The sequence below is a fragment of the Opisthocomus hoazin genome, chromosome 21, assembly GCF_030867145.1.
Source record: "Opisthocomus hoazin isolate bOpiHoa1 chromosome 21, bOpiHoa1.hap1, whole genome shotgun sequence".
NCBI classification, from domain to species: domain Eukaryota; kingdom Metazoa; phylum Chordata; class Aves; order Opisthocomiformes; family Opisthocomidae; genus Opisthocomus; species Opisthocomus hoazin.
The window spans coordinates 12761020-12779917 of record NC_134434.1 but is presented as its reverse complement, the minus strand read 5'-3'; the positions used below and the strand labels follow the sequence as shown (position 1 = coordinate 12779917).

The window sequence follows — 18898 nt, the reverse complement described above, 5'->3', positions numbered from 1 at the left end:
TGGATGCCTTTGCAAAAGACTGGTATGTCTCCAGACTTACAAGATCTTCTCCCTAACAGAAAAAATAAGTTTACTTTGTTCTGAAGCGTGTTGTGAAGGATGAGGTTCAGTATGGACTCTTCCTCCTCTTTATTTCATGCATACTACAGACGGGATCGGAGGAGCTGCTAGCACTCGGAGGCTCTGCAAAGGGGATAAACCTGCCTGTGGTCAGCAAGGGTTTCAAGGCTTTGCTTTTTCTCTTCTCTCCTTTCTAGGGTTGACTTCCACGCTGGGAGGAGGGTGCCCTTCTCACTACATGGGCCAGCTGATGGCCAAATCCCATGGGCATATCTGCGGGGGTAGTTCCACCTGACTGATACTGTGCATGAAGAATATCAGCTGTCAAATTAATCTAGGATGAAGGATGAACACCCAAAGCAAAATAATAGTTTAAAATCTGTTCACTAATTGTTTTAAATCAAGTTGTGCTCATCTTGAGTCAAGTGCTACTTCCCATTTAAGTCCTTCCCTCAAAACTCTCCCAGAAAGTCCTCAACTAAAATCCTTTCAGATATAAGCCTGCCTGAATTCTCATACAGATACTTGACACTCTTGAGGCAACAGAAAGACATGACAATAAGCTGTAAATGCTTTTTCTTTGTCCTGAGCACTGCTTGCAGACTCCCCGGAGCCCCCAGAAGCTGGTGCAGGCTCCAGAAAGCATCCTCTGGGTGATAAACTTGCTTCCTAAGCCTTAAGTTACCAAAAACCTCAAACAGAAGAAACATGTGCCCAGCAACTGCGTTAGATCAGCAGCAACAGAAAAATGACAGGGGCTCAAAAGCTTTCCTCCTGCTCGCACTTGCTGGGCTCTGTTAAATGCTCACGCTTTGCTGTTCTGTCTGTAATGTGTTTTTTTTTTTCCATCGGATGAGAACTGGGTCCCAGAAGTGGCTGAGTGCCTGCAGGTGAGTTGTTTCTAATTAAACATCTCACTGGAGACCGATGGCAGCTTCAGAGATCTGAATGCCCGTGAAGCCAGATGTGGGAGGGTGGGAGCTGGTAGGGAATAAGGGCCCAAACCAGGACAGCACGAGGCGAAGAGCAAGTGCCGTCGTGACAACTGATGTCAAAGACTAGAGAGAAAGCGTTCCTGCTTCCCCCGGCAGCGTGGGTAAGCAAAGGTTTTCAAATCCAGGGAAGGTGAGCACTGTTTTGGAGGGCTAAATTTAGCAGCGATTAAACGAGCTCTTAATTAACCAAATATTCCCCCTGCTTGCCTTTCCGAATTATTCAATAACTGAACAATTACAATGAGCTCAGTGAGTAATTACTATCCCTTCCCTTCCAGGCGCTGCCCTCGCCAACTGTCTTTGAAAGCCCCAGCTGTTAATGTGCTGGGAAATGAAGCCCATGAAGTGTGAGTCAAAGAACTGAAAACTGAACAGGGAAAATACCTCACAGGTTCAGAGGCAACGTCAGGAAAACTGCTCCCCCATGCTGAGTCCTTAGGGGCGTAGTCCCTCCAAGACTGAGGATCCGTCATAAAAATTATTAGGGTGGATTGAAGCTGCAGTATTGTTTTTCATGGGTGCTCTGGCAAAGATATAAAGGGTGCTGATGGTTATTCTGCCTTCAAGGCTTTACAAAGCCTCCCTGAGGGCTAACGTGCATCTTGAGAGAGGGAAGGCACAGCCTTACTCACTGACCAGAAAGGAGAAAACAGAAGGCAAAGCCCAACTCCTCTGAGAACACAAGTCTTAAAGATATTTCTATTTGCAGCAGGGTAAAAGTTGTTGGATTGTGACTTCAGCCATTTACTGGTCTGAGCGATATTTTAAACAAGAACAAACTCAAGTGCATCGAAGCTTTTCACCTGTAATTTTTAAAACAGATTGGAAGATGTCATTTCACGAGCGCTTCTTTTCACGGCCCATCGCTTGTATTGGTTTAGCTGCCTTGGGGTGGACAGCGAATCTGATCGGGACAAGAAATAATTATTTTTGGCTTGATTGGAGACAAAAACCCAAAACCAACACAACCATACAAACAGCTTCATCCTTTCAAACCACAAGGCTGCAGAAACAGGCACACCAGCCCAAGTGAGGGGCACAGGAGGTCTAAGCTGGAGCAATAGTGAAGGAAACGCTTGTCACATTCTGCTCCTAGCTATGCAGATGTAACTTCTCTGATGTAGCTGACGGATTTGCTTATAGCAATCGCGCTTGGGGAAACATGCTTGCTTTCTGGTTAGGTTGTGGAAATCAGTAGAGACTTCTGCCTTCTCTGCAGGCAACCTGAAACAACAGATTTGACATTCAAGAGGTACAAAATTTCCCCAAAGCCTGGAAACTCCCACGGGGGTGTTACAGAGTCTGAGAGTGGTGGTTTTAGCTATGGAGGAAAGCGAGGGTGGAAGCAGAGTCCCTGTGAGAGGCTGCGACTTGTTGCTGAGAAGGAAACGTAACACAAAGAAAGGACAGAACATGCAAAGACAGAAGAAAAACAAAGCCTAAGATTAAAACAAGAACGCTAAAGACAGCAACATGCTAAAAACAAGCAGCTATTTCTAGTGCACAAATAAGTTAAACAGTCACGATTGATCCATGATCTTCCCATAAAAGCTATCTTCAACATGGGCAGGCGATGCTGTCTGTGGAGAACGGTGGGAATGCGCAGTCGTTAGGCTGGTCCTGGGATGAAGTCTGTCATCACACACAGACCCTCCACAGACCGACTCGGAAACACGTGCCTCGGAGCTCTGCATGATAAACATTTACTGCAGAGTGTGACAGAAGACCAAAATGCCTATTAAGATGCTGCTTTGATGCTTTTTTTCGAGATCTAAGCTAACATGCTAATGCCAGCAAGCATCTCTGTTTCTTTCTGCGCCCCACACCACCAGAGCGGCAGGGAGGTCCCGCTCCCGCTGCCCCACGCTCCCTCCGTAACTCCCCGGCCGGCAGCGCGAGGGCTCGGTGCCTGCGCAGAGCTCAGAGGCTCCCGCGCCAGGGTTCCCTGTGAGCACAGCAAATGGGGCAAGAAGAGGAGAGGACTTGCAAGAAGTCAGGCCTGGACTTGGCTGCATCTTCAGCGGAGCACGTGGCTCTCGGATCCGATGCTGGTTCCGCATCGAGATCCTGACAGAAGGCGAGATCTCAAGAAACCGTAAGTCTTGGTTAGCGGCGGCAGCATCAGGCTGATGTAGCATTGCCTTCCAAAGCCTCCTCCCAGCCTAAAGCGATTCCTCTGTGCTCTCATTACGATTAACGAGTAATTCAGCGTGACACGTTAACTCCTTCACCTTGGCATTCTGCAGGTAGCGTGGCGGCCGAAGCCCTTCTCCCCGCGCCCAAGGCCCCTCTCGACGCTGCTTCCACGGGGCCCCGGGGGGCTGTGAACACGAGGACTCGAGTCGGCGGACACGCACAGTTTCCCAGGGCTGTGAAGTTACAGGTTTAAAGTTTTTTCTTGTCTTTTGCTGGACTAAACCCAAGACTTCTTACAGGTTTTTTGTTTTTTTTTTTTAATAACAGAGAAAGATACTGAATACCCAGGGCACACAATAGAGAAAATATTCACTTATGATGGATGGACATAAGAGGCCAAGTGATGCTCCAGCTCTGTCCCCATCTCCCCACTGTGGTCACCCCCAGATCTGCAAAGAGCTCTTCCCCTAAGCCTGGTCACCGTAGGCCATGGAGCTTCACTTTCTCATCCTGCCTAAAAGAAGCTGCTCCAAAGACAGAGATGGTGCTTTGTGATTTGAGAGATGTTTGCCATAATAAACTCGCCTTTGTATTAAAAAACCCAACAAACAAATGAAAATAGCCCAGGAAAGTTATGTGGTTGCTATTTCCTCTGCTTCTGTCACTGGGATTTATTTGTGCTGTGCCTCAGGCAGGCGGAGGTTCCTCGACAGATTTAATCATTCTAGAAAGAAGCCAACAACAAAATGACAGGGAAGCCCTGCTATGTTTGGCAGTCGGTGATGAGCACTGGGATAATGCTGTTCAGCCTCCTCTGCACCGAGATCCTGCCGTTAGAGCAGGCTGCGGCACAGGCTCTGCCTGGGAGCAATGCCCTGCCTTTACCTCCCCTGACCCCAGTGCTCCCAACCCATAATGTGGGGATGAAGAGGCTCCCAGGAGGTGAAGAAGAAAGATTTTGCTTCCCTACCATATCTCCTGCTATTGTTTCTCACCCGAGGAGGGGCTTTAGAGAGGCTGCTGATGCACTGAACTGATGATGCCTCGTTTCAGGCATGTTCCCAGCGAAGCCAGCCGAGCACAGATGCCATTGCTGTGGGCTACACGATCATCTTGGCCAACCGGCTGCCGTTAATCAGAAACAGAGTTTTTTTTCTGGTACAGCAACATTTCCTCTGTTCAACCATTAACAGCTAATCCGGACCCTAAGTTATCCCTACGAGGAGCGCTTTTCCCTTCTCTAGGTAGCATGTCTTGTCCAAGGATCTCAAAGCATTTCACGCGCATCAGTGATGTCTGGAAACACTTGTGCAGACGATGGAAATAGAGTTCCTGTTTTCTAGGCAGGTAATGAACAGCAGCACAAGAATAAGCGACTTCCCTGAGGTCGCAGTGCGAGTCAGCGGTGATTTTCTGTGAGAAGCCAGGCCTTCTGACCTCCCCCCATTTCAGATAATCCCTCTCTTCAGCTCCAGTGGAGAGCACTGCCTCTGTAGGCGTCTCAACATCGAACCCATTGTAAATATCTTCTGGATTTTATTAGCTGTCCTGCTCTAAGCCTGCCTGGGCTACTTAAAAACAGCACTAGTGCTTTGGGGATGAATGGCCTGTGGGTCCCCACCAGCAGATGATGGGAAGGAAGATAAATATATACACTTGAGTGGGATCAGATAAGAGCTGCTGCTGTGAGGCGCGAGGCAGGCGGGTGCTGCAGACTTCCCATGTGTCCTTAATCTGAATGCTGCCCAGGGGCAGAAAGCTGCTTTCAAATCTGGTGGCTAGAGGTAACTAGGGCTCCAGCTGATTTTATAACAATGCCATTGCTGTTAGATACTCCCTTCTACAGTGTTAAATGAACGAAAAAAATCTATTACAAAGAAAAAGCAGAAACTCAATTTAAATCAGCGGGGTTACTGGGATTTTAAGTAGCGTAATGCTGGGAGCTGGCTGTCAGCCCGTGCTCCCCAAAGGGAGGATGCTGCAGGAGCTCGGCGCAGGAGCTGGTATTGCCTACCACTGTGCAGAGCTTGTCTGGTGGGACTGGCATGTCCCTGAAGGTTTAAGTGTCCTCTTTCTACGTGTGTCTTCAAGAGTGCCACTGTTTCTCCCCTTTTACAGAATCACAGAATGGTAGGGGTTGGAAGGGACCTCTGTGGGTCACCCAGCCCAACCCCCTGCTGAAGCAGGGTCACCCAGAGCAGGCTGCACAGCACTGCGTCCAGGCAGGTCTGGAATATCTCCAGAGACTCCACAACCTCCCTGGGCAGCCTGGGCCAGGGCTCCGTCACCCTCAGAGGGAAGAAGTTCTTCCTCATGTTCAGCTGGAGCTTCCTCTGCTTCAGTTTGTGCCCATTGCCCCTTGTCCTGTCGCTGGGCACCACTGGAAAGAGTCTGGCCCCGTCCTCCTGACACCCACCCTGCAGATATTTATAAGCATTTATTAGGTCCCCTCGCAGCCTTCTCTTCTCCAGGCTGAACAAGCTCAGCTCCCTCAACCTTTCCTCGTAGGAGAGATGCTCCAGTCCCCTCATCATCTTTGTAGCCCTACGCCCTTTTAGCATTACTCTATCACAGTTAATTTACCTTCTCCATCCTTCCAGATTTTTGAAAGGTAAGTTCAGTGTAGCCTGAGAATTAATTGCTATGTAGTGCCTTTTCCTGGGAGGTTTCTTGCAAGAGTCAGCCTTGTGGTTCTCAAATGTCAAGCTGGTATTTAAAAAAAATAAAAGGCATAGAAGGGTTGTGAATTTGATGGATGTTCCTGGTGAGGCTTCCAGGAGCGCATACACGAAGCGGTAACTGTCTCCAAAAGGCTGTGTTTATGGACACACCACATTTAGCTTCAGGAATCTCCCTTGCTTTGTTTGGATGAAATCATGATTGGTTTTAGTTAAGAATTCAGGAGCTGAATTCAAGATCCTAACGGGAATGCACAAGGAAAGGCTAACGACATCTCAGAGAGACACTGGCCCAAACAAGCTGAAACATACTTAGCAAATTTTATTTCTGCAGCATTAGCACCACTTTGGTTTTAGAATTGTGTCCTCTGCCAAGCACAGCTAATATTGCTGAATGGTTTGATTTTGCACAAGTTTCTTTACGGCTTTCCCTCCCGATACCTTGATGGAGGGGTTTGGGTGGGATCTTCTGCAATGCTGAAGTTCAGCCATCTCTAGTAAATGCAACGAATACTTTGTAACTCTTCACCTTGTTTCTCACTGTAGAAGCATTCCTAGTGCTTATAAAAATGCTTCATCTAAATTAAAATTTAAATTATAAAAAAGTTTCATCCAAATTAAAATTTAAATTATAAATGAAGAGAACCAGAAAAATAGAGCCCAAATACCAGAAGAGTCCTTCAGGATTAATTTTTCCCATTCCTCTTTTAATTGTCCCTTTTTTTTTTTGGGGGGGGGGGGGGGAAGGAAAATGTTGCAGCAATTTTGCTTTGGTACATCCCACTGGGAACCATTTCTTTGGGGACAGGAAGGCTGGGACCGCAGATGACAAAGCGCAGTTGTGACTGAGCTAGGGTGAAGTCCGACTCCCCCAAAGGTGATCTACAGCACACTAGAAACTTGGTGCGGGCAGACAGCTGGATTCCTGAGCAGAAATATGAATAATGTTTAATAACTTTTAATGTATGCCCTGTTTAGGATTTTAATATATCTCAATAACTTCTTTCTATGTTGGGTGTCTGACAGAAGCTCGTTGTGTCCTACAGGTTTGGCCAAGCGAGCCAGCAGGGAGCTCCTTCCTCCGCTTTCACAAAACTCAGCCTGGGCCATCCAGACCCTCTGGATACTTTGCTACCAACTGACACATCCCTCCCCTCTGCTGTGTTTTAGATACATTTCCAAACAAGGGCAAAAAAAGCTTCTATAATGATAATAGCAATAACTTTGAAAGGTACTTATATCCTGTGAAGCTGCTGCTAGAATTTTGAAAACAAAGCAACATATTTCTTATAAGACAGAGCAATTAACTCCACGTCTCTCCAGTTCCCCATAAAAACTCGAAACTAACAGTAACAACCAATACTATAAGGCTAAAAAAACCACCCTAGCTGGGCTAGACTGCAGTTAGTCACCAGCTCTGGGTGTTTCCGTGGGTGCTGGCTGTAAGGATGCTGTGCAAAATGATAGGGATAAATTTACTCCGGGTTCAGCACAGAAAGAAATGCGAGAGAGAAAAGTTAGCATTTGGAAGTAGGCTTTCTCTTCACAACAGACTTCTCCCCTCTCAGATGTTGTAGTAACATCATACTTTAAAGATATAAAATTCTATTGTTTAGTTAGCTTGTGCCCTGGTTGTGTGCAACCGCTATGTTTTAAAGCCCAAAATAAAAATCGGATTTTCTTGCGGAGGCCTCGGGATGGACGATTGCTGCTGCCGCCAGAGGGACTCAGAAATGCGATGGCGGGAGCCGTGCGTCCTCGGACCGGCCAAACTTCCCGGCGAGGACACCCGACTTTCTGGGGCTGCCTCGCGGCTCTGCGGGGGGCTGCGCTCCCTGCTCCCATGGCTCGAGGCTCGGCGCGGGGGTTCGTGTGGTTTTTCCTCTCATCACGCTGATGGGGGAAGAGATGCTGGACGGAGTCCTCCTGCCTGCTCTCCGCGGGTCATGCAGCCGGGCAGCAGCCGCGCGTGTCGTACCGCGCAAGGTACAAAGGGCTCATAAAACCTCCTCTGTTTCACTGGCTTCTCTGGTCTTCAGTCACACACTAAGCACCGAAAAGGACTGCTAAAACAGGAGTTAAAACATTAATGACTTGCTCACACTCATGATTAAATTGTAACGTGGGGCTTTTGAGCATTTATTGCAAATTTGGTTTAAAAAAGGGGGGAGGAAGATGGTAAAAAAATATGTGACTGAAGGTAAAGTCTGCAAAAATTCAGTAGGGTTTAGATGGATTCTTCTGTGTCTGGGGAAAACAACCATTCTCACTTGTCCCACAAAGGGCTGGCATTTTCTCTTTTCAAGTGAAAACGGAAAAATTGCCATTGCTGCAGTAGGTACTACCTTAGATTAAAGGAAGGAAAGAGCACTCCAGATGAAACTGCATTTCTTTCATAGTCTGGGTGGTTGGTTTTGGTTGTTTTTTTTGTCATAAAAACCTAAACCTTGAGGGGTGTTGCAAAAGATTTTCTAGTGATTAAACTATTTTCTTTCTTGTACAGCATGAATGGAGTTTTGCAGTGACAGCCTCTGCCCCAGCAACAAAAATGTTGTAGCCTTCCCTAAAATTATAATTTCCCATTTTGCTGAAGAACAAGCTGTGTCACTAAAGCTGCAGCAAAATTTCATTTATAGTAAAAAACCCAAAACATTAAGAATGACAGGATTACGATGATTTGGGTATGATAGATGATCCCAGGGCACACATAGCTTGCCTTCTTGGAATGTAGGAGAATAGCCAAAGTAAAACTGTTTCCAAGGAAATCACCACATTTTGCTCAGTTACAGCCCCACTGACTTTCCTGTTGTTCCTTCAGCCCTGGCCTGAGATGCTTTGGATTTACCCTAAGTGAGAAGATACGCAGAGCTTGCAAAGCCCCATCACCTGGACTCTGGCTAGGGGTCCGTCTCCATTTTCACACACTCGTACAGCTCTGTGGCTGTGGAGAAAAGGCCTGATTTTAATCTCATCCCTTTCAGCATTTGGGACAGGTAACACCTCTCTCTCACGCAGAAAAGAGCCTGAGCTGCTTTACAGCAGTTTTGCGTGGTCTCCACGCAGGGAGGTGTGCTGAGACCCTACCAAGCCCAAACCACCACCCTCCCCAAAACACTCTGGGTGAGCCGCAGGCGAGGCCACCCCTTACGGGTAACTGCGAGGTTGTGTCGGCCCCGGACAGGCAGCAGCAGTCCCCTTCCAAAACCAACTACCAGATTAATTTGGCTTTGTTGTTTAAGGAAGATGCGCGAAGACTGGCTCCTCATTTCCAAAGCATGAGCGCACCCAGAGGAGTCACAGCTTGCCCAGTTACAGACAAGAGAAGCTCAGCTGAAACATCTGCTCTTGCAGGATATTTATGAAGTGGGTCAAACCTACTGACTTTTGGCAGCTTAACTGGTCCAATGGGACACTAAGAGGGATGTTGTTTATGTAATTCATCTTTTAAATTGAGCTCTGATCCCCGGGAGTTTGAGAGGCTCCTGAGGAGGAGTCGCGTGTGCGAAGGTCTGCGCCGTGCCGTGCCTCCTGCGCCACTGAAGAGCCGTCATTCATTGTGCACAGCAGCATCTTCTGGTTGCTGGCCAGTTCTGCCTGTCAAACAGCTCTCCTCTGCCCCAGTGACGTGCTCTGTGGGTGTCAGCAAATTTACTGTTTTTCTCATTAGAGTAACCTCATATGGGTTTATCACAGCCCGATGGGAGACGGGAGCAGCGCTGGGATGGGACTGGGTTGAAGCACATGCTGGCTGAAAAACTCAATGAGTGACAAGTACCCAGTATTTCGCATTTCATCTGGATGCTCCTCCATCAACCCTCTGATGTTTAATGCTCTGATGTTGTGGCGCAGAGAGCACATCCCCTCTGCATCGTTGGGGACGCGGAGCAGAGTAGCAGAATCCCTTCTGGGGACTGACGGGGTGTCTCGGGAAGCGTACCCCAAATCAAACCCTGCTGTTTGCTTATCCCCCGATTGGGTTATGAGAGTAGATCTCATCTGCTCTGCATTTTCATCCCCTTTTTTCTAGGCATGACTGTTTTTCAGCTTCCCCTTCTTATTAATAACTGTTTTTAGACTGTTTGGCTTTAGATGTTCTAACGTTTTTTTAAAGCAGAAAGTGTATTCCCTAATACTCTTTCTGACATCTGTACAGCTTTTCCATCACCTGCGTCCCCTTACAGGCATGTCAATAGATATACACTATGCCTTGCAACTATTTCATACATAGTAATCACCTACCCTACAGCAGCCTTGTAACGCTGTGGCAGTAAGTGGCCTTCCAAGGACCTTCTCCTAAGGCCAAGCAATGGATGTCAAGACCCATCAGTACGGTGTCAGGTCAGGATCCAAATCAGGGTGGGGTTTTTTTTCTAAAGCATTAAGGAAACATTATTATTTTTAGTCAGAGGTGGGCAAATAGCGTGTGCAGCACCTGGGAGGGATGTGGGACTCTGCCAGGACGTCTGTCCAGCTATCCCCTTATGCTCCCTGCGAGCAGGAGGGCACAGCGCACCTCACAGATGACGCACGTACTCCAGCCTTCCCACACCGCCGCTTGAGTTAAGCCTTATCTTTGTTGTTCTTATCTGGGAGTGACTTCCAGCCTCGGAAATGGGAAGCAAAGGAAATGTAACAATGACTTCAGAATTCATAATTAAAAAACAGATTAGTTCCTGAAAAGTTGTTCCTAAAAACTGTTGAAGCCCACTCTCCCTGCCAATTCCCAGCGTGAACCGTGTGTTAGTCCCCCGGTTTCACAAGGAAATGGGCACCATGAGGCCTATTGATACTGCCCAGCTTGCCAGTCTGCGCAATACTGGAGCACGGCAAAGGGGTCACCTCAAGACAGTCCTGTGGTTGAAAGCAATACAAGCAACTCCAAGGTGAGTTACTTATTTCCCCCTCCCTGAAAAGCACCCCAGCAACTGCATCTATAAGAAGAATGCCCGACTCCCGGCACAGGAGCGTGCTTCCCTGGTCTTCGTCCAGCGTGTGCCCTGAAGGGTTTATTTCTCTGCTGTTGGTTGAGTGCATAAAATCCAGCGTGTTGCTGTGCTGTGCTCTCTGCTTCCCATCCTTGGCTGGGGTGTCAGCACTTCGTGTCTCTGCTGTAAGCACAAACATACGCGAACGTTTGGTGAGTGACACGAGAGGATCACCCAAGGACACTGGAAGCCAGTAACACCGCAGGGCTGGAGCGGGATGGGGTATGCCATGAGAGCATGGAAATGACTGCTCCTTAAGCAACTGCCTGCTGTTTCAGAAGTCCCTGGGCATCACTAGCTGCTGCAATAGTTTATGCAACTCATATTGTGCTGTACTTATCCCCAGAGTCTGTCCCGGAATGCGAAAGAGGAGTACTGAACCCAACGTCATCTCCACGTACGTGAGCTCTTCAGAGAGCAGCTGGGAACGGCAGCCTCTGCCCTGGTAAACAGACCCCCCCTGAGCTGGGTGAAGAGACCGTGCAAGGGGAAACCTGATGATGGTCCACTTTTTAATTGGCATTTATTTTATAAACCAAGGTTTTACAATTGTTTAGATGCTTACAGTCATCTCTAGTATCTGTGGTGAAGGTTCACTACGAGACGCTAAGTGGGGGGACAATGAGCAGAATACATCGAGGCAAAATGCTTTTGATGAAATGCCATGAATTAATTTGTCCCTTTATAATGAGTCTCACGATACAGGGTCCACTCATTTTTCTTAAAGCCTCAGTCTTTGAGTGATAGGACTATAAGACATTTTTCATTCTTTCCAAGGTAAATTTTCAGTTTTTCAAGCCCTGTTAACTGTTAAGAAAGAGACCAGCTTTAACAGAAGAAAAAATTGGTGGCAAATTCGAATTACCTTAGGTAGAAACCTTAAAAAATTACAAGGCTTTTTTTAGGCAATTCTGTGGTTTCTGACAGCTTACCTTGTGGTTTCTGAATGCTTGGAGTTTGAAGTGCTGCTGCAATGAATTTTAAAATAGAGACTTTACGGCTGATGAAACTGTAGTGCACGATAATGTAACAGGAAATAGAAAAGGGGCTTAAAGGTCTCTCGACACACTCTAGAAACAGACGACGGTAACATCTAGGGCAAACCTGAGGCTTGCAGCTAAATTAAGCAATACCAGGACAATTTCAGACTTCTGTGGGTCCGACCCAGCTATAGCCTGAGGAGAGCACTGAGAACCCACACAGGAGAAACGGTGCAGAGCTGGAGCTGGGCAGAACTCAGCAAAGCGGGAAAGAACCGAACAAAGTGTCCACCTCATCTTCTGCACCCAAAACCCAGAAGGATTTGTCCCGGCTGGCTGCTGGCTCCCGGCTGGACCCCCGTGACAGCCCCGAGCCGGCCAGAAATTCGAACACATCTCACAGTACTTGGGTTCACGCAACTTCTTGCCCTTAACTAGAGTGACCACCAGGAAAGAGTTTTTAGGACCCTGCAGGGCTGAGGGGTCCCAAAGCCCTACCTTGGCCAGGCGCTCTGCTGGTCCCGGTGTCTCTGCAGTGCCTCCTCTTCCTCACTTGTCCTTCAGCGTGGCCATGCCCAGGGCCTCCGAGCTGTAGTCGTACTGGTTGCTGGAGGACATGGACCGTCCCCAGGAGCACTGCAGGTTGGAGCCCCTCTTGCGAAAGGAGGATGTGAACCTGTAGAAGTTGCGGTGCCTGTTGCGCAGGTACTCCCGGTAGTTTTTGGTGAGCAGGGTGTAGAGGAAGGGGTTGATGCAGCTGTTGCTGTAGGTCAGGCAGGTCACCAGGTAGTTAATGCACTTTTGGGTTTGGGTGGTGAGCTGCAGGGAGCTGCTGTAGAGTCGCACCAGCTGCCAGATCCAAAAGGGCAGGAAGCAGGCCCAGAAGACCAGCACGATGCTGAAAATCATGATGAGGACCTTCTGCCGGGGGGATCTCCTGCTCTTCTCCTTGTGGGGGGGGTTCCTCTGGGACTCCAGGTAGGTCCTCGCCAGGCGCGTGTAGAGGAAGCCAATGATGATTCCCGGGGCCATGATGCTGGTGCTGAAGAGCACCGTCAGGTAGGTCCGGTAGGCGTCCACGCTCCAGGTGGGCGCGCACATCCTCTTCACCTTGCCCTCCGCCTTGCCCCCCTCGGTCAGCGTGACCATCAGCATCATGGGCAGAGTAAGGAGCAGCGAGACCGACCAGACAGCCCCCGCCGTCACCTTCCGGTAGCCGCGCGACCACTTCAGGGTGTCCAGGGGCCGGGTGACGGCCAGGTAGCGCTCGGTGCACATGAGGGTGAGGGTGAAGATGCTGGCGTGCATGGTGAGCAGGTCCAGGCTGAGCAGGATGCGGCACCCCAGGTCCCCGAAGTACCAGTCCTGGGCCAGGTAGGTGCAGACGATGAAGGGGATGGTGGAGAGGTAGAGCAGGTCGGCCAGGGCCAGGCTGACGATGGAGCTGTACATGGGGGCGGCGCAGCGAGCCGAGTGGCACATCACCACCAGCGTGTACACGTTGCCGGCCACCCCGGCCACGTACATCACCGACAGCACCGTCCCGAAGGCCGAGGGGATGAGGAGGGGGCCGCCGCCGCCGCCCCCCGCCGCCGCCGAGGCGTTGCCCCCCCCCGCCGCCGCCGTCCCGTTGGGCTCCATGGGCGGCGGCGGCGGCCCCGCGGCTTCGCACCGGCCCCGCGGCTCCCGGCGGCCGCTCCGCCCCCCGCGGGAGGGCAGGGCGATGCCGGGCTGCCCCCGGGGAAGGGGAAGGGAAGGGGAAGGCCTGCCGCCGCCCCCCCCGCCCCGCCGGGGCTGCCCCGCTCCGCGCTCGGACGGACAGCGGGACCCGACCCCCCGGTGCCCGGTGCCCGGTGCCCCGTGCCCGGTGCGGGGCCGGCGGCGCGGAGCGGGCGGGCAGGTGCCGGCCCGGGGGAGGCGGCTCCCCCGCGGCAGACGGAGACGGCGCGGAGGGGTCCGGAGCGGGGGGGGGGCAGGGGACACAGGACACAGCGTGTGGCCGCCGCCGGGCCGCCCACAGCCCCGGGGGAGGGACGGGGACCCGGGGGGAGACCCCGGGGGGGGGACAGGGACCGGGGGGGGAGACCCCGGGGATCGGGGGTACCCGGAGCGCCCCGCAACCCGCCCCCCGCCGCGCCCCGGCCCGTGGCTGCGCTGCGCGCCCGCGGCCCGGGGAAGCTCTGCGGCGGCCGGCGAGCCCCGGGCCCCCGTCTGCTCCCCGCGGGTGGGCGGCACGGGGTGGGGGGGGGGGGTCCGCGCGTACGCGGGGACAGGCTGGGGCGGGGGTCGGTGCAGGACCGGAGCTGAAACAGCCGCTTTATTCATTTTTCTCCTTCGTGGGAATAAGTCGTCTTTGGAATTTTGCTCTGGCTGGCGTCGCAACGCGACGGGCGATGCCCGTAAATTCACGGCATCCCAGGGACGTGTTTAAATTTGAGCTTTCGTGGCAGCTGATTCACCTGGAAAGGGCGAAGTAGAGGGTGAGAGGAGCGAGGGTTACGGAGGCAACTTTTCCAAAGAGACGGGAAATCTGGGGACAGTTGCAAAATCACGGAGAGCCCTACATTTCCATCTTAGTTTAGAGAGAGCAGAGATCAAGGCACCCCACAGCCAAAGGACAGCTTTCCAGGGGTACGAGTGCTGTATTTCTTCAGCTCCCATTGATTTCCAATAGGAATTAACTGCCTTTTACGCCTTCAAACGTTTCTGCTTGCACCCACAGTGCTACAACGACTGCTACGTGTTTGCTTGTTTTAATCCCTCCTGAAAGTGCTTTTGTGCAAACTGTCATCTAGTTCTCTGTGGCGTTCTACAAAGTGGTGAAACTCTTGTAGACTCGCAGGAGCAGGGTTTAGCCCTGTAAAAACACTCCATTGAATATTCAATTATAATTTGCTGTACAGTTAACACACACCAGTGTAACTCTGCTCTCCTACCCAGCACTGCTCATGAATGTACGTGTCTCTCTCCAAAGCTCTCCAAATGCTTGCAGCTATAGTCAATAAAGTGGCTGGTTCAAACATGATTTGAATGCCGGTGAGGGAGAAGAACCTAAATTGAATTGTTGTAATTATTGTCAGGCAGGGATTTGCTTCATCAGATTCAGCCATCGCGCTGACAAAGTTCAGATCCAGGCGCTGAGATGGAGGCTTTATTTCGCTGGAAGTTCGGACTCCGTCCCATGCCAGCGCCCTCGGCAGCCCTGCATTCCTCCGCGGCAGCTGGACCGAGCAGCTGGGAATGCGGGCGGATGCTTCACCGGGGCCAAATCCTGCCTGCATGGCAGTCGAGGGGATTGACTGCCACAGACTCCGAGTAAGATCCGGCTTTGGCATAAATAGATCGTCTCCAAGAATTAGGTTGCACGCAACTTTTGCAGCCCCGTCTCCTTTTTGTTTTGAAGCTGTTCTCTGCGCTGTGGTGGGGTTTTTTTTTGCCAGGACAGGGGGCATTTTGTTGTCTGCCACGTTACCTCGTTTGTTTTGGGTGATCACACGGGATGGTAGAGGTAAGCAGAGTGATGCGTTCTTGTACATGGAGAGCTACTTAATCTGTTTAGGATGTACCTACTGTCAGCTTCCCTTTTTTTCTTCCGGTAGAAGAATATTTAATTGAGCCACGCTAAGCATTAGTGAGCCTGCAAGACACTTGTTTCCTTACACACGTAGGGCACTCACACGTATCCATGGGAACTTGGTCCTATTAAACTCTTAAAAAATAGTTTGCTGCCTGAAGTTGTTCTGCGGCAGAGCAAAGCCCGTTCTCCGAGCAAGAGGCGCGTCTCCGCCCCGACGCTCTGCTCTTGCGATGCACCCAGTCTCCTCTGCACACCCGCAAGAACTGACGTAGCACACGACGCTGGGTGGCATCGGGCCTGGAGCGTGTGACAACCGTCATCAGTCGGAGTGAGAAAAGGGGCGATGCGGGAGTCCGGAATGCTGATGTTTCCTGTTTGTCTGCGTACACAAGATACACATTTTTCAGCAGTGTGGGTGACAAGCTACCAGAAGAAGTGGTGAATTTTCTATTTCTCCAGATGTCTGAGCAAGGACTGGAAGCGCCTGTTTGGAAGATGTATTTTAATCAAATGGAAATATGGCGCTCAGTGCAGAATTACTGTCAGAATAAGTCCTCAGGGACACATTGCACACAAAACCAAGTCATCAAGGATCAAACTGTCTTTTATGAACCTCAAAATCTGTTAATCCCCGTGTGTTTTTTTCTTGTAATATCCTAAAAAGTATTGATATGAAAATGATGAATAATATACTTCATGTGCAAAATTTCCCCTCTGGAGGCATTTGTGCTAATGCACGAAACCATACCCAGCCATCTTAAAATGCAGCTCCATTTTGCATCTTATTGCTTGTTTTGAATAGGAATTTTTTTTCAGGTGCTCAGCGCCTAATTTTAGAATTTCCTAATGAAATTGCCTGCTTATTAGGAAGTAGATAATAGCACTCTAGATGATGAGGGCTGTTTGAGTAGCCATGGCCAATGCCTTTTCTATAAACCCTGTGGTTTACTCAGTGAATAGCTGGTGCTCCTTTGTTTGGTTATGAAGGTCGGAATATATGGTGGGCACTGAGCGATGTGGTCTTGGCAAATGGAAAGGTGGCTCTCATTGCTCCATTCAGCTGTGACAGGCTGCAGAACTAGGTGCTGGCCGGGCAAAAAGGGAGGCAGCGAGTGTTTGGAAGCAGAGGCTCCCGGTTAGGGACTGTCCCTCTAAGCTGTCGTCCCTCTGAAGCGCCATCCCAGCAGAATGTTATTGTGAAGAGGGAATTTTGCAGTTCAGTACAGGGGACGTGCAAAATGCTGCCTCTGCGTCCTCCTTGGCATGCATCAGCTCTGAGCGTAGCGGTGCCGTGATGCACAGATCCAGCCTTTGGATGGGATTGCTTTTGGTGGTGCTAATTCCACCTGGCCGGGTGAGCACTGCTGTGTCTTGTGATGTTCTTGTGCCCTGTCACCACACGACCACTGCTCTTCCCACCAGATTCCTGCTCAGCAGGAAGTGAAAAGACTGAACTGATGGCTTGGCAAGGCGTCGGGGAAGTATTTGGCTTTGGCCAACTTCAGAGAAGTCTCGATACAGCAGCCATGTGAGAAAGGCAGAGGTTGAGACGGCTCTGGAGAAGCCCAAGGGCGAGGTTTGTCAGATCCCAAACACGTGCTGTTAGATGAGATCCGTACATTCATTTCTTAATCCTAAACCGAGAGGCTCAAAGTTAGCATCTGCTGGCTTAGAGCCTGTAAAAGGAATGTGATGTTGTAGTGGAAGTGGATGACAAAGAGGTATCGAAAGTAACTGCAGCATAATATCCCACGGGATGCCCAGAGACTGATTTGACTCAATAGCGTACGCCATACAGAACCTTTTCTCAAGTTGCTAACGCGCTGATATATAATCTCTGCAGCTTGGCGACTGAATCTCACTGGAGCAATGTTTACGCTCTGCAGCAATACGCGTAGGTCTTCATCTGTCTTCGAAATTGTTTCAGAACCAGAATCGCCACTCAGGTGCAAAGGGGTATTTAAAACCGTGGACCGTGCACAGCGTAACCCACTGATCTCAGCGGCGTCACTCCTGATCTGCAAAGCTAGAAGCAAAAGCAAATCTGACCCACCGCTTCTGAAAGCTTGTCAGCAATGCTTGTGTTTACATCTGTCTTACACAGTTGAACATGCCCTTAAATTTAAACTTACAGGTATACTTGAAATTAAAGTTAGAGCGCTCTCACACTACTCAGATGTTTAAGAGGCGAGCATCCTAGCACTGGAGGAGTCACTGGAGAGAGCCTGAACCCTTTCCAAGATCCCTGAAAAAGACTGCGTAACAGGTTTCAGGCAGCGTTATTTCTGGAACGTAATTGAGTGGCTTTTTCAAGGCCCTCCCGGGTATAAAGAACATAGGAGGGACTTGCTTTTGTGCCTCTTCGTCACCGCGCTGATGAGCAAGAGCATTGCTCTCCTGTTCCTGTTGCCACGTGTGAGGAGTGGGGTGACGGGCAGCGTGAGGTCTGAGGCGCCGCGTGGGTCTGCCCCTGCCGAGGACCTCACGCTGCAGGGTGGCTGGCGGAGGGCACGGTCAGGGCTGCCGAGTCTGGGTGTGTATAATTGCAAGCAACCACGTAATGGGTTTGAAGTTCAGAAGATCTGCTCCTCACATCTCGTACATCCAAAGCCATCAAAGCTTCTTCAGGGTGCTGCAGTGAGCCGGAGATCTTCAGTACTGAAGATTATACCTGGCAGAGACGACAGTGGGACACGAGGGAAGATGGGAGATCGAAGGCTTTGTCCTGGTTTTTTGCAGTAGAGGAAGAGTGTAAATTGTGTGCTGTTACAGTGACTTTGAGCAGTAAGGGCTCTGGCAGGATATTTATCATCTTACCCTTGCATTAGACCATTTGAGAAGAGATCATTTTACAATGGAAAAAATACACGTTAATAAACCCAAGTAGCTTCCTGTGGAAACTCAAACCACTGTTACCCTTAGGTATGAACTCTTTCTTCCCCCACCTTAAGGACAGGATTGTACACTGAAAAAAAAATAAAGTCATCCTTCTTCACCATGCATGCGAGTATAAAGGAGGCAGTACTGGCTCCCGGAGAGGCTTTTTGTTGTCACTCAGCCCCGTGCGCTGCGGCCGTGGTGCCACACAGCTGGCAGAGCTCCGACCCGAGGAGCACGGGGTATGGCCAGGGCCGGCAGCAGGCTGGATTTGGCAATCCGAGTTACCTTTCGTGTAGCTGAAGCAGCTCTGGAAGTCGCATGCTCTGTGCGGTGTTGCTTTTGGTACTTGATTTGTTTTTGTTCAAGGTAGGAAGGCTTTTAGGCGCATGAAGTACCCCATTCTACTGATGGAAAAATTATAGTGTTTGTATCTGCGGATTTCTCCCCCAGAGAAGGATCATCCCTTTCTACAGTCTAAACTCCATTCGAAGGTGTATGCAAAACCTTCAGCGTGTTTTAATCACTGCAGCTCAGCCTCTTGTTAATAAAGGGCTTCAGAGACTGGAAACTCTCTCTTAATTCCCAACTTCTGTAATATTTCTCTGTC

General features: G+C 50.1%; 1 protein-coding gene across 1 annotated transcript; it reads right to left on the bottom strand.

Moving 5' to 3' along the window:
* Positions 1-11363: 11363 nt before the first annotated feature.
* On the bottom strand, positions 11364-13475 carry LOC104334092 (urotensin-2 receptor). Its single transcript, XM_009939675.2, has one exon. It carries the CDS (start codon positions 13473-13475, stop codon positions 12384-12386), a length of 1092 nt encoding a protein of 363 aa, XP_009937977.2. The 3' UTR covers positions 11364-12383.
* Positions 13476-18898: the final 5423 nt, after the last annotated feature.